This window comes from Pseudorasbora parva, chromosome 2, assembly GCF_024679245.1.
Source record: "Pseudorasbora parva isolate DD20220531a chromosome 2, ASM2467924v1, whole genome shotgun sequence".
NCBI lineage: Eukaryota > Metazoa > Chordata > Actinopteri > Cypriniformes > Gobionidae > Pseudorasbora > Pseudorasbora parva.
The window spans coordinates 39,983,236-39,997,424 of record NC_090173.1 but is presented as its reverse complement, the minus strand read 5'-3'; the positions used below and the strand labels follow the sequence as shown (position 1 = coordinate 39,997,424).

Sequence of the window (14,189 nt, the reverse complement as noted above, 5' to 3'; positions counted from 1 at the left end):
CATCTATCATGTTTGTAGTTTTTAACGCTTTTTTCCGCGTTTGTAGCTCTAATCGAATCCTCGTCCAACTCGCAATGGGTTGTGGGCAATATCAGCCGTTATAGAGTGCGCATCGATCCGCACTTCGACTTCGGACTGGAAATAGTAAACCATCCGGGTATCTTTGGAATACTCTTGTCAACATACTACGATTTGGGACATACTAATTTTATTTTCGATTACTATTTAGTATGGATAGTATGCGAATTGGGACACAGGGTAATTAACATGGAAAAGACACCTTTTATCGCGTGTGGCGGTGTCGCTTGCAGTTAGGACATGGTGTTAGAAACGGTTTCTATTTTTGTGCGACGTCGCGGCTGGAACAACAACACAAAACATGGCAATGTTAATCTCAGGTAGTGTGTTATGTGCTTTATTTAATGTTAAAAGTGTCTAATGTTACTTTGAATACCATTTAGCGCTCCCAGCTTTGTCATATTAAAAGCAGCAAAGGATAATTCACCTCAGATCTTGAAATTGTATATTTTTATAACACAATGATTGTTTTAGCCTAGTAACTCATGTATTTTTTATTAGTTTAAATGGTGTAATATTTGTGAATTTGATTATGTACTTATTAATTTCCTTGCAAGTGCTGTCAAGATTAATCTCTGGTTAAATTATGACAAGTTGCTTGTCACTTTGCGTTTAGTTAGGACACAGTGTTAATGTTCACTGAAGGTGAGTGTAAATTCCAACACTATAGAATTCACACATTTTAGTTTTTGTAGTGAAAGAGTGCGTGCGTGGTAAGCAGCTAAAGATTTAATATTCGACAACATCGTTTTACCATGGATTATTTTCACGAACCATGGTACAGTAATGCAAATGATGCAAATGTCATGGAGGCCAGCTAGCGAGTAAACCTCACTCCACTGATCTCTGGCGACTGTTGCAGCCTTTAACCTCCTTGTTAGAGCGCCTGACTTTCATGTTGCCGGACATGAGTTTGAGTTCTGCTTAGAGCAGGCGGTTACACAAACTACGCAAGTTTTGTAATGTACTGTCTAAACTGTTTGCATGAAGCATTATAAGTTATATAATTTCAGTCAGTGTATAAATTGTATGTATGTTATCATATACACACGTTACAGCGGTGTGGGTGGGTAGCTGACAGATTTGGGTTTATTGTGGGTTTATTAGAATTTAGGTTTCTGAGAAACTGAAGAAAAAGTGTTGCAACCGTCCCCACTCTATAGGGCTACCTCTTTTACATAATTTCTTCATTCCCTTTAAATCCCCCCCAAAAAAAACTTTGAAAAGCTTTCCTCTCCTAATCAAAGCAATGATCTTGAAAATGTGTTTTTGTTAACTACTGTAGGGCACAACCCTTCTCCGCACATTCAAAAACATATTTAACTGTGCGGAAAATATATTTATCTGTGCTTTGGTGAGCAGCTAGAAAAGGAGCGAAACGCCTTGTGCTTCTCAGAACAAAGGATGAGTGGGATCTGATGGCTTATAAGGTTGTGGGTGAAATGGGGAGATAGATGGCCTAGACACAAGGGTTCTGATGTCTGTGGCAGACGCACTCCTTCATAGAGTCTATTATGACATTTCAGCTCCGGTGCTCCTCGCAGATTTGACTGATGGAAGCAGGGAGGGACCACTGCAGTCAACAGACTGGCAAGCCATCTGCCACAGCGAACTGACACGCACGAGACACACACAACATTTCCTGTAGCGATCTTTGGTGTAAGAAAGACACAAAGAAAAACCGCTGGAGTATGGCAATGAATAGTCAAAGTCGCATAGCCTGGATTTTCATGTTGTGGGTTTTGAATGTGTTAAGATAAAGGGTAGAAATAAGTTTGTGCGTAATCTCTAAAGTAAGCGGACCAACAAAAAGCAGGTTTGTGCAGAAACCAACATTGTTTGCTCAAGACTTTCAAAACATAGGCTAATGTGTTTGCATTGATGGGCAAATTATATTTGTATATCTCTACGCTCCCTTGGTCTTTTACATGTGCGTTAATCCTAACAAACCTAAATAATAACCTTGTGCATTTAAAAGGAGGCAAATACAGTGTTTTATTCAGAAAAACACATGTCCATTAAAGTAACAATCCTGTCCTGTTAAATCAGATTTCTCCTTGTTTTAGCGAGCAGCAACAGATCCAAGAGCCTCTGCAATGTTGTTTACAATCACAGTGGAAAGTTGGTTTACCGTCAGAGTTGTTGTCTGCAAGTGACGCTACTCTGAGAGGAACCCCCACCAACACCACATAAAGCAGCAAGATGTCTGCTTGTCAGGGCCCAACTGAAATTTCCACTGCGCTACTCGTGACACACTCTCTCCAGGATTTATCCTCTTTTCAAGCCCTTTTACTGTTTTTCAGTTCTCATTTCAACAGCAAAAAACGAGTCAGTTTCTTTTTGAAGCACATGTGCGTGAAGATCTAGCGAGTTTGAACCCAGAAAAGAGAAATGCTGCTTTTTGAAACCCTTTTATTACATAAAACAGGCTGTGCATTGGTTTCAGATGAGAAGTACATTCCTGTGTCCGTTTATAAAACAATATGTACAAACAGAATTAAAATCAGGGCTTGGAGTAGGATATTACAAACAAAAAAAGTATACATAATTGATAAAATTGATACCACTCAAAACAAAGATATGCACCCCTGGATAAGTAACAAATACAAACATTAACTAAAACCAACCTGTCTTCTTGATAATAGACATTGCTGGCATCAATCAATGTCATTATATTATATATAATTATGTACACATCTGTATGCTGTATGTTTAAAATCACAGGGGTCAGTTGACATCAATCATTCCAATATTTTTCTTTCATAATTTGGTTATTTTAAGGTGTCCTTGTTACACTGTAATTCTACATTTAAGTACTACTTACCATAGATTTAGGGTTAGGTCTGGTTTAGTTGCATTTGATTATGCATAATTTACTGTTATTACTATAGTAAGTACATGTAACATTTATAACAATGACACTGTAAAAATAGAGTGTTACTCGTAATTATTTTATAATTATTACACATTCAATTTTAATGACTTGAATGACAAAAAACACCTAAAATATACATTTTATATATTCACATTCCTAAAAAACACCTAAAATATACATTTTATATATTCACATTCCTAAAATGTACATTCAAAATTCTACTATTTGTAAGCTATCCATAAATCAAGGAATGTCTAAATGGCAAGCAGTAAATCGTCTGTAAAGATGGTACGTGGATAAGAATATAAAGATAAGGTTTACAACTAAAATAGCTCTCACTGTGATAACATCTAGAAAACATGAGAGCCCACTTTTGGACGTCACTGACGGCTTAAACAGACTCCAAAATAATGCCAACATAAAAGCAGCAAATTACAGTTAAGGGCTCAAAACGTAAATATACATATAATGCCAGTCAACTACAGTATGCTTAAAACCTTGGCAAGTATTTAGGTAGCAGCTGAAATGGGCACAAAGACGTGTGTTATCTGTATAAAGTACAAATTAGAAAACAGATTACACAATGGCTGTACATTAAAATAAATATAGAAGTGACAAATGACCTATATTAATTTATGTAATGTGCCTATAAAGATTAAAAGTACATACTGTATTTTGCAACAATAATTGCCTCCGATTCAATTTACAGCTATACACAAATCAGCCAGAATAAAACTGAAGTAATATGCAGTGGGCAGCACTATATTAAGTATTACAGGTGGATGATGGGAAGGGTAATGTTCCCATGCTTCACTTCAGGAGAATAATACATAAGAAGCTCAGGATGAGAACATTTCCACTGCGTTCTATGTGAACCTTAGGTGTTAGTCGTCGTTTGTGTGTGTGTCTGTGTGTGTTTGTGTGCTTTTGACAGCAGAGAGAGTATCACACCTCACCAAGCTGTGGCGTTTGACAGAGTCACTTCCTGTTCACAAGCCTCTGCTGCATGCACGCATTCCCCCAGAGCTGCAAACAGACTGAGTTTTGGTGCTTCCGTCATCAGGCTACAGAAGGTCCTGCTCCACCCAGACCGTCTTCTTCTGCTCCTCAAAAATCTTGTCCTTGATGATCTTGACGAGATCCTCAACCCCACCCCATGAGTCAGGCTCCACGCCCACGTACAAGCACGGCAGCATCTCCAGCTCCTTCTCCTTTGAGCGACACATCTTCAAGAACTCCTCCTCAGAGTCCACCCTTAGAGGGAGCTTTCTGCTCGAAGAAAACATCACAAACAATTACTAAATGCTATAAAGGAGCATTTGCCCATGACTTATTAATAATCAATATGCATTCAAGAGTGCAATGAGTCTGCGAGTCTGAAGACCTTTAAAGACAGCTTGCCTTAATTTTTTGATGTTCCTTTCACAGATTTTGATGAAGATCACAATGGGGTAGATCTCTCTCCTCAGCAGTTCTTTCACACAGCTCAGATCAGCTTCCAGAAGACAGTGCTTATTCTAAGAAGCAAAAGACAGTTTTTTTAAATACACTTACATTTTGTTCTATGTATGTTAACAATTAAAAGCACTGTCAAAGATCAATATAAACTATCTATTCTAAATGTCAATTTATAATTTAAACCAGAAAAGAATTGAGAACTGAAAAGAGAACTGAAAACTCATCCAGTGAGGTGTCAATTCTCCCTTTTGGCCTGTTTTTGGCACACCTCTCGAACAAGATTTGCAGTGGAAAATTAGACTCATCTCCTGACACATTAGTGAGTGAAAAACAATAGGCTTCCTCTCATCTAACCACCTGATAAAACCCCAACAAGCAGATTGCATCTGCAGCCTTCAGGAGCTGTCTGTCTCCTACATACTACTGCTGATTCCCCTCTCCGTCACAATAAAGCACGATGAGACTTGTGCATGTTTGAGCTTCTGTGATTACTATATGTGATGTTCTCTATGTATGCGTGTTGGTAACTGTACATGATTACATGTAAAAGCCTAAATTAAATCTGTTTATCATAAAAAGCGATCCTATCTCTTCACAAGACTTGGATTATGGTGCTCGATTTCTATAGATTTGTTTTATGATGACTTTTTTTTTTATCTTTGAAATGTTGTTACCTGGACGGAAACCTTTCAGATTTCATAAAAATATCTTAATTTGTGTTTCTTATGGGTTTGGAATGGCAAACTTTTCAAAATGACTAGAGTGAAACATTACTTAATCCAGGCATTATTTAAACGGATAGTTCGCCCCCAAAAATGAAAATCAGACCATGATTTACTCACCCGTATATGTCTTCTTTCAGATGAATAAAATCAGAATTATAAAAAAAAATGTCCTGGCTCTTCAAAGCTTTATAATGGCATTGAATGGAGGATGAGATTTTGAACCCTGAAAAAAGTGCATCCATCCATCATGAAAGTAATCCACACAACTCCAGGGGGTTAATAATGGCCTTCTAAAGTGAAGCAATGTGTTTGTGTAAGAAAAATATATTTTCATTGTGTAAGAAAAATATATTTAAAACTTTAAGAACTACCATAACTAGATCTGGACAGACGGCTGTACAGATCGATTTGTGGCGAGAGAGTAACCCTTAAACAGATGCATGAAGTGCAGAAGATAGAGCAAATCAAAACACCTGATTTTTTTAAAAGAGAAATGTCAGGATTTAGATATAGGAAAAGAGGGGCTTGAGTTTGTCACGAGAGGCATCAAAGCTTGCGCTACTCCTAAATTGCATCAGGGGTTACTCTTTTAGCATAAGTCGACTTGTGTAAGCCATCCGCCAGAAGTTATTTATTTTAGTCTATAATGGTTTAAATATGGATATGTACTTACAGAAACTCATTGTTTCACTTCAGAAGGCCTTTATTAACCCCCTGCAGTTATGTGTGGATTACTTTTAGTTCCATTCACTGCCATATGAAGCTTGGAAGAGCAATGCTATTTTTTTATATAACTTATTGTATTTGTCTGAAAGAAGATAGTCCTATACACTTATGATGGCTCGAGGGTGAGTAAATCATAGGATAATTGTTATTTTTTGGGTGAACTATCCCATTAAGAAATTGAGCCAGGGCTAGGTTTGTGTAAAAATCCCATTAGTGTCTTTAGGAAAGGGTTAAGCTCTCAACCAAGAGGTTTGGGAAACTTCTAAGAGCTACTGTTTGGCAAAACAGCAAACGCATACATATCTGAAAGCTTCTTGAGTAAGCAGAAGATATGATGGCACATAAAAGCAAAAACATCATTTAGCTATTATTAAATTCTTCTGAAAAGAACATTTATTACTGTACCTTGAAGGCAACTGTTTCGATATTTTCTGGGGTGATGCATTCATATGTGCCTCCCTGCTTTTCTTTGGAATAAATGATGGGCTCGATCTTCTGTCTCATGAGGAATTCATCTTTTGTCACAATGTCTGTAAGGAAGATGAATTAATAGTTCTTTTAAGGAGGCATGTCAAGGAAAACATTGCTTGTAGTTATGACAATCGTAAGGTTTTTAAACAACATGAACAAACCATGAACAGCTGTATTTTTTTTATTAACAACGTTAACAAAGATGAACAAGTACAGTAACTGCTCATGGCTAGTTCTTGTTAGTTAATGCATTAACTAATGTTAACAAATTAAACCTTATTGTAAATTGTTATTTTGGTACTTTTGAAGAAGCAACATTTCAATTAATCTCTGCTGTGGATGTGTAGTCAAAGATACAATTAAGCTTCATATTCCAATTAAACAAAAATGAATCAAAAACTCATCCAGGCTGATTGGTAAAGCCTTTTCGACAAATTCATTTAAAGACCAGGTAATAAGATGACTTTCATTCAGGGATCTGACTATGGCACCTAGTTTCTCTCTTCGAATTCAGATTTGCATAATCTCTGAAGCTGAAACTATTTATTTTACCATGGTGCTGCAGAGTTAATTTTTGGGCTGTTGTTTTTGTTTTGTTTGGGGTTTTTTTAACCAATATTCACAATTTTTCAGTTTTTAGATATCGGTTAAACAATAAATGGTGTCATCTGATGATGAGTTTTAAAAAATAGCAACTAAAAATGCCATTACATAAGGTTCCTGATAAGGTTTCTAACTGAAACGGTTGGATTTATCTGGTATATATACTGAGGTTTATTACATACAATCAAAAGCTTGTGCTAAACATGGGATGAGTGGGTTGTTGCATATGACATAATAGCTGAAGTCATGGAACAAATAAAAATAAGGATCCATTTATCAAGCTAAATATATATGTTACTCCTAGTTAATAATGGCAGCCACTGTTTCTACTTACGGAGCAATATCATCATCATCACCTCCACCACCACCACCACAGTGTGCTGCTATAATTAGAAAGATGAATCTTTTCCAGCTATTTTTACCTGGTTTGCAGATATTGAACTCCATAGCCCCTCCAAGATTAAGGAATTTCTGGACGATGGTCTTGGCTAGGATGTTGGGGGTGAAAAGGATGGGTCTTTTGCGCTGGCATTGGTGTGGGGTCACTAGACTGTAAGGGATCAGATTCAGGCTCTTGTTTAAGTCACTCTCTGGGTCAGATGTGTCTGAAAGAAGGGAAAGAATTCATGGGTCAGCTTTGAAAGCAGTATACAGCTAAATATCAAATGTAAATCAGCATAAACACTAGAAATGGACACGAGTGGCACTGTGAATAAGCACTTGGTTCCCATCCCTTTCGACCAATGAATTTCAGGCATTGGCAAAGAGTGGATTTTTAAAATATTTCAAACATTCATTGCTCAAAAAGGGCCATTTCTAGCCGATAAAACATCTTAGAGCATAATATTACTGTTTCCATTTGCATTTCCATTCATTTTTCAGTCCAGAAATCAAGCTTTAAAAATGTCCTAATGTTTTCTGGCTTCATTTTCAAAACAGAACAATACCTGTCTGTATGCCATCCACTGCAATGATTCCTCTGAAAAAAAAAGAAGTAAAAGACAAAGATGGGCAGTCTTACCCTCGGGCCTCAGGGTTTCAAAACCTGGTCTGGAAACTGATGATGGATTTCCTCCATTGACAATGCGGACACGCTCGCTGCTGTTCATCCTCTTGTACTTGTTATCCACCCTGCTGACAAACTGACACCACGGATCTCTTTCAATCTTAGCAAGACTCCAGTCTTTTCCTATCTGCAGATAAGACCTCAGCACTATGGCAGTGTGAGCAAACTCAAAAGGACCTGTTACCTGTAATAACTGGAAGATGAAGACACTGGCTCTGGACAGACGTGGACTAGACTTGGGGTCTAGAGAAGGTGTGGGTTCCTCAGGTTGTAGAGTGTTCTGTGAGCACAAACGGAAGAGAGAGAAATCATTCGAAGGGAAGACATGGAAAGTGAAAGTGAGCTTAAAAAAATGTCTCATTCCAAAACCATTGTGGGTATGACATCACGGCTATCAATAATGTGACATATGACCATTCAGACAATGTACAGAGCAACACTGATCAACAGTATTGAACTACTGTAATATTTAGTTTAGCTAATGTGGTGAATTTTTTTAATTAATCTTAATTAACTAGCATCTAACAAATTTTCTTTTTCTGAGAGCAGAACAAACTGTACCATGTGTGTGTGTGTTGAAACTGGGAAGCTGTTGAAATTTGAGAAGCTGGCTAATCAAATTCTATGATTTTTTGACGATTTTGATATCTAAATTTGCTCTGCTGGTAACAGACGGGGGGGGGGGGGGGGGCTTGTTTTTGCACAAATTGAACCAATCATATTGCAGTAAAATATGGAAAGATGATCATGAGTAATTATTCTTACTACTATAATGGCTATCCTATAAAAACTGATGTATTATTCTTTTTGGGTGGGATTCGAGAGGTTTGAGAACTCTCCTGGCTTATTAAAGCATTTAGAAGGCATTTGCTGAAGACTGTCTAATTCATTGATAACAGATTAGTAAGACAGTAGAGACCTTATTCCCAAGTGTTAGTGTTCAAACAGGGATGAGATATCGTTCGACTCAGTGTGGGGATCTTAGGTGGGGTTCGAAGCGGTCTGGTAATTAGAATTCTTCTTCATGCAGTCAGAGTAGCTACACTTAGGCGTCAACCAACGCGGTCATAGGTGAAGCCACCCGAGTATAATTTTGCTGGTGTCAGGGACACTCGGTATAATTTAAGTCAGGTGCGTAGGGGAAAATCTACGACACCACTCATAACAGAGGGGCAGTTATTCTGAAGATCAAATTATGAATTTTTTGATCCAAGAAGCATTGACTGACAGTATAAATTGATTTTTATAGGCCCGTTTACACCAAAGACAAAAACAAGTTTTAATAATTGTTCCGATTCTGTGAGAATAGCACACTCCACACACCACAGCTATATCGTTACTTACTACAAATAAGAACAATCTCGCTGAAATCATATTCCAGCTCAGAATCCATCGACTTCAAAGAGTTTAGAAGATGACAAAACTGCAGTGTGTGCTTATAATAAACAGAACTTTATCGTGCAATGTTGTGGATGCCAATATTGTTTTTGTTATAGTCATCTAGCTTAGACTGGGTCAACCCAGCCTGATCTGCCGGTGATTTGTATTCGCCTGGCAACTCAGTCTAGAAACCTGTACATTTATTTCTACTGTTTCTGTTACACATTTACAGGAACCAATCACAGACTGGCTCATCCAGCTAGCACGCTATTGGCAGGTTTAACACGATGACAGATAGAGAAAGGATGGGTTGTTCCCCGTTGATCACGCCTCTTGTGGTCTGATTGGTTGAAGGGCACGCAAATTCATACAGGTTTGGAATGACATGAAGGTTAGGGTTAGAACTATCCCTTTAAAATGATAAAAAAGTGTTCAATATAGTCCCTTTAATTGGAATTCAAGTTGTGTCCCTTCAATTCTGAATCATATACAAATTAAAAAATCCAAAAGTGGGCACATTTCGCCAACAATCAAGAAGGAACTGACCCGGAGCCCTTTCAGAGTTTCAACTTCCTCTCGACCTCCTCGACACATCAGCTTCTGAATCTTCACCAAGAGGAGCTGCTGGGCTCTGGGGAGGAGGTGACAGCTAAGTTCGCTTAACAGCTTCTCATCACAATCATCAGATACAAAAATGCACACCCCCACACACTCACCCAGACATTAGATCAATGTTCACACTCGATTTCAAACTGACACTATAATGGTCACTCCTTGTTCACTGTCCATACCTGGAGTAGCTGGGTATGGTGCCTCTCTCCAGGTCTTTGTCGGTGTAAGAGTCCACGCGGGCGCACAACCACTCGCATTTGCCTTGGTGCATAGTGTCTAGAACATGGAGAACCTCGTCACAACGTACGTTCAGTGAGCAGCTGTCCGAATGGCTGGAGATGTTCAGATTCAGACGTATGTAGAAGGAGTCTCCGGACACCACTGTGCCATCTTCAATATCCTTCAGCAGCCGCCTGTAGCCTGGAAACAAGAAAGTGGGGTCAAAACAGGACATTTTGTGGTCTAATAAATAACACCTGAGACCAGGAGCCATTGAGGTGCGGATAATTTAATGTAACCCAACACCACACTGAATAAGATGGTGTATGTGAAGGACTCAGTAGACCAACTCAGTTACACCAAACAGAGGAGCAGCTTATTTGATTCCGACAGTACCGTGGGCTAAAAGACCAAAGCCCTGTCTTTTCTTTAAAGTCTGCATATGTTATTAGGCTCTTCCCAGGGTGACTCTCTAACCTCCGCTATCCACACTAAAATCTTGAAACTCTTACCCTTTATGAGTCTGGACTCACCATCATAGTTTGATTTGTAATGAAGATGCACCTGCCCGGTGCATCTCTGCAGGGTCCAGTGAGCCTCCTCCTTGGTACAGGTGTCCAAAGTTACACTCTGGGATTCTCCACGGACACTGCCCTCCAGCTAGGGGAAAAACGAAACCTCTACTACTATAGTTTTTTATTTTGCTTAGCTGGTTGGTTGTAAAACACATGGAGGAGATTACTCTTACCATTAAAAGATGGTGTCCGACTTTAACTCCGGCCTGTTCTGCACCAGAGACAGGCTGGACAGAGGACACGAAGATGCCACTATCATTTCCACCAATCAGAGTGATTTCTGACAGTAGGTTTTCTCCAGAGAGAACAAGACTCTGCACCGGCCGCACCGAGTTTCGTTGAGGGCCTGAGGTCAATGAAGGACGAAACGGTCTGGGGAAAAAATGGACACATGCACAGATCAAAGAGAAGTTATGATATCGATCCTGAATGTATTGTAAAGTGAGGTCGAAATGAGATGACAGAGACAGATAAAGATTTTTCACTGCAGTGTTCAAAGAATGATTATAAATATCACTGTTAACAAAAAACCTCTCCAAAGAGAATTTCCTGAAGATATTATTGACTTGCTCCAAATCATAAGTGTCCATTGTCTCAGATTGGTGGGAAGACGAAGATGAATGAATGGATGAAGGCCCGTAGGAGGACATGTCTAGGTCATGGTCATCTACAGCAAAATAAAGAAACATTTTTACAAAGATGATTCACTTAAAGTGTATGATTCAGACAATGAGTGGGAGGAATAAATGATGTATGCATGTTCCTACCCATATCGGCATTGTCTCCACTGTCAGTATCAGCAGTGTCTGAACAGGGAATACTGAAACAGATAGAGCACAGTCAAGTTAACTCTATTATGTCAACAACAATTCACTATGACTTTACTACTGTTACTGTGTTAGCTATGGTATTTTTGTGGAAATGCATTTTAAAGAAGAAGTGACAATACAGCCACAGCTAATTTTAAAGCTGTACGGCTACACTAGTGCTATGTGTGTGTTACACTTACAACTTGTTTTCATAGTTTGGGTTCTCCTTTATCCTCCTGACAATGGATTGAGGGCCCGGAGGCTCTGGCGCAGTGGACAAGATACTGTCATTACGGGGACGCAGCTAAAAAATATTCAAAAATAAATAAAAAAGGAGCACTTACACAAAAGTTGCCTTCAAATTAAAGCTACTTGAAAATGAGTCATACATTTTTATAGAAGATTTCTGCATGAGAAATGACTGCGCCGGTACTGGTAAGACCTGTGTTTTCAGTGGCTGCAGGTTCTAACAGATCTCCATTGGTGACAGGCGGGACTATGTAATAAGAAATAAAATTAAAAGAAACCAAGCTCACAGGACATTTTTATTGCAAACATTTGGTGAGCAGAGCATTAACATGCTTTAACCACATATTAACTGCAAGTTTGCATAGCACCACCAGTGCTCTTTAACATACAGTTTACCTGGGAATTGAGGACTTTTGGGCCCAGCTGCTGGAGATTTTGGTCTGTTAATCTAATAAAGGAGAATGACAGGTGTTGAGATGCAGAAATAACAGCTTATACCTAAATAATAATTATAACAAAGAAATTTAATGAGAAACTTTCCACTCACTCTGCCCTTGAGGTTACATCTGCGTTGGAGCTTAAACTCTTGATCATCAACAGTGTCTTCTCCAGAGTCCTCTGAAGGACCTCCTGTATTTGCATCACGTTGCCCAAAGTGCTGAGCTATAATTAGTGGAGTAATGTCTCGTGGCAGACTCTAAAGAGGAAATATCATTAAAAAAAAAATCTTAAGAAATTGAATAAAGCGTATACCATATGTTATGGACTACTCTTTTTGTGTGTGTGTGTGTGTGTGTGTGTGTGTGTGTGTGTGTGTGTGTGTTTACAATCGCCACACTACATGTAAAATATCAGCCAACAACTGATTTGGTTTTTTTTAAAGTAGAAAAATCAAGAAAAAAAAACGAAACCTCTCAAGCGGACAGATAATATCTCACCTGATCCAAACCATTCTCCTTGGCCATGCGTCTCAGCTTGCACTCCAGGTTGACTATCTTGGCTTCTTTGCGTACGATTTCAATCTGAAGTTCATCGCTCTTTTCTTCCAGCTCCCGTATTTGCTTGCGGTACTTGTCTTTGTCAATCAGGCATTGAGACACGAGGTGTTGAGCATCATCTCTTGACTTGAATGCCTGTGAGACGTAGAAGGCAATACTATGTCGGTAGCTCTTAAGTAACAGGAAGTGAACTGATTTACTAGGAACACATTGGTACTCAACCTGGTCACGCTCACGTTCCACCTCTTCCAGCTGCACCATGACTGTATTCATGCGGTTCTTGTACATTTCGCAGTCCTTCACCAACGTGGAGCACTTCAATTCAAGGTCCTCCTTCTCTTCCAGGTACTGTGCATTATTAGATAAAACGATTCTCATTTAAACCCATCAGTAGAATAAAGAGCAAAGTGGCATCATTCAACACAGTATCACATGAACCTGAGAGGAAACATTCTGAACTGTAAAATGATTTAACAGCAACCGTTTGTAGGGTTTTTGTTCAGCACATTATTAATACTCACCCTTCAGACCATCATTCCACACTAAACGGTGTTATGCGGCTCAAACCCTGCCGACTGCATGTCGAAGAGACAACGCTTCATCATTTACAGAGAAAAAGCTCTGTTTCGGCATACATTTCCATTTTTGCTGTAGCAGAAATTTCCATATGGCACACCAATACTTTCAAACTAGGATTACTATCCATGTCAATAAACAAACAAACACCACATATCTATTTGGGAATGTGGAAGATATTGTTTTGGCTTTGACAAGCATTCTGCATGTATTAAAAATGGTTGTAGAGTAAAAGGAAAGCTACACAAGACTAACTTTTTTTTTTTTTTAAAAAGCCTGAAAGTAGGCCTTCAGCACTAAAATACACACTTTATGCAAGAAGTGGAAAATTTGCAAAGCTCCGAAAGAGGGCTGACTGTGATAAGAAGTCACTGCCGCCACCCCTCCCCCCTTCCTGCCTTACCCTGAATTCTGACACTTTTCACACGTCACTTCAGATGCACTTCTAATTAGAGCTGCAGCACATTGCAGAAGGGGCCACTTAGAGCAGCCAGTACTCATCAGCCTCTGTCACTTCTCGTTCATGTGTGACAAGAAAAAAAAAACAACCTTTGCCAACACTTCATTATTTCCAGCCGTCAACTAAAACCTCTCATGCTGAGTCCATATTAAATACACTTAATGCCCCATGATGCCAATGTAATATCACATTTGGCATGTTTATTATGAGAGCATTTGAACATTCAGGATGTGACCCAACACGTTACAATATGATCCCACTCTGACGCTCTCTTCCAAAAGTGAGCTGCCTACCTAGAGAGCCTTTAGG

At 38.9% G+C, this 14,189-nt stretch overlaps 1 protein-coding gene across 3 annotated transcripts in view; it reads right to left on the bottom strand.

The window, feature by feature from the left end:
* Positions 1-2,473: 2,473 nt before the first annotated feature.
* Positions 2,474-14,189, bottom strand: part of card11 (caspase recruitment domain family, member 11) — a 34,814-nt gene continuing 23,098 nt past the window's right edge. The window contains exons 7-24 of one of the 3 annotated variants that reach the window (XM_067420096.1): positions 13,067-13,192; positions 12,785-12,979; positions 12,394-12,543; positions 12,243-12,294; positions 11,987-12,093; positions 11,798-11,901; positions 11,556-11,608; positions 11,320-11,455; positions 10,962-11,160; positions 10,747-10,873; positions 10,174-10,414; positions 9,929-10,013; positions 8,187-8,282; positions 7,958-8,078; positions 7,359-7,541; positions 6,268-6,392; positions 4,355-4,470; positions 2,474-4,222 (exon numbers count right to left, since the gene is read on the bottom strand). In XM_067420096.1, coding sequence (XP_067276197.1) covers positions 4,018-4,222; positions 4,355-4,470; positions 6,268-6,392; positions 7,359-7,541; positions 7,958-8,078; positions 8,187-8,282; positions 9,929-10,013; positions 10,174-10,414; positions 10,747-10,873; positions 10,962-11,160; positions 11,320-11,455; positions 11,556-11,608; positions 11,798-11,901; positions 11,987-12,093; positions 12,243-12,294; positions 12,394-12,543; positions 12,785-12,979; positions 13,067-13,192 — 2,421 coding nt within the window. In that variant the 3' untranslated portion in view covers positions 2,474-4,017. Of the gene's footprint in view, positions 4,223-4,354; positions 4,471-6,267; positions 6,393-7,358; positions 7,542-7,957; positions 8,079-8,186; positions 8,283-9,928; positions 10,014-10,173; positions 10,415-10,746; positions 10,874-10,961; positions 11,456-11,555; positions 11,609-11,797; positions 11,902-11,986; positions 12,094-12,242; positions 12,295-12,393; positions 12,544-12,784; positions 12,980-13,066; positions 13,193-14,189 lie in introns of all 3 variants that reach the window. The other 2 variants (XM_067420107.1, XM_067420085.1) reach the window with 2 other exon arrangements.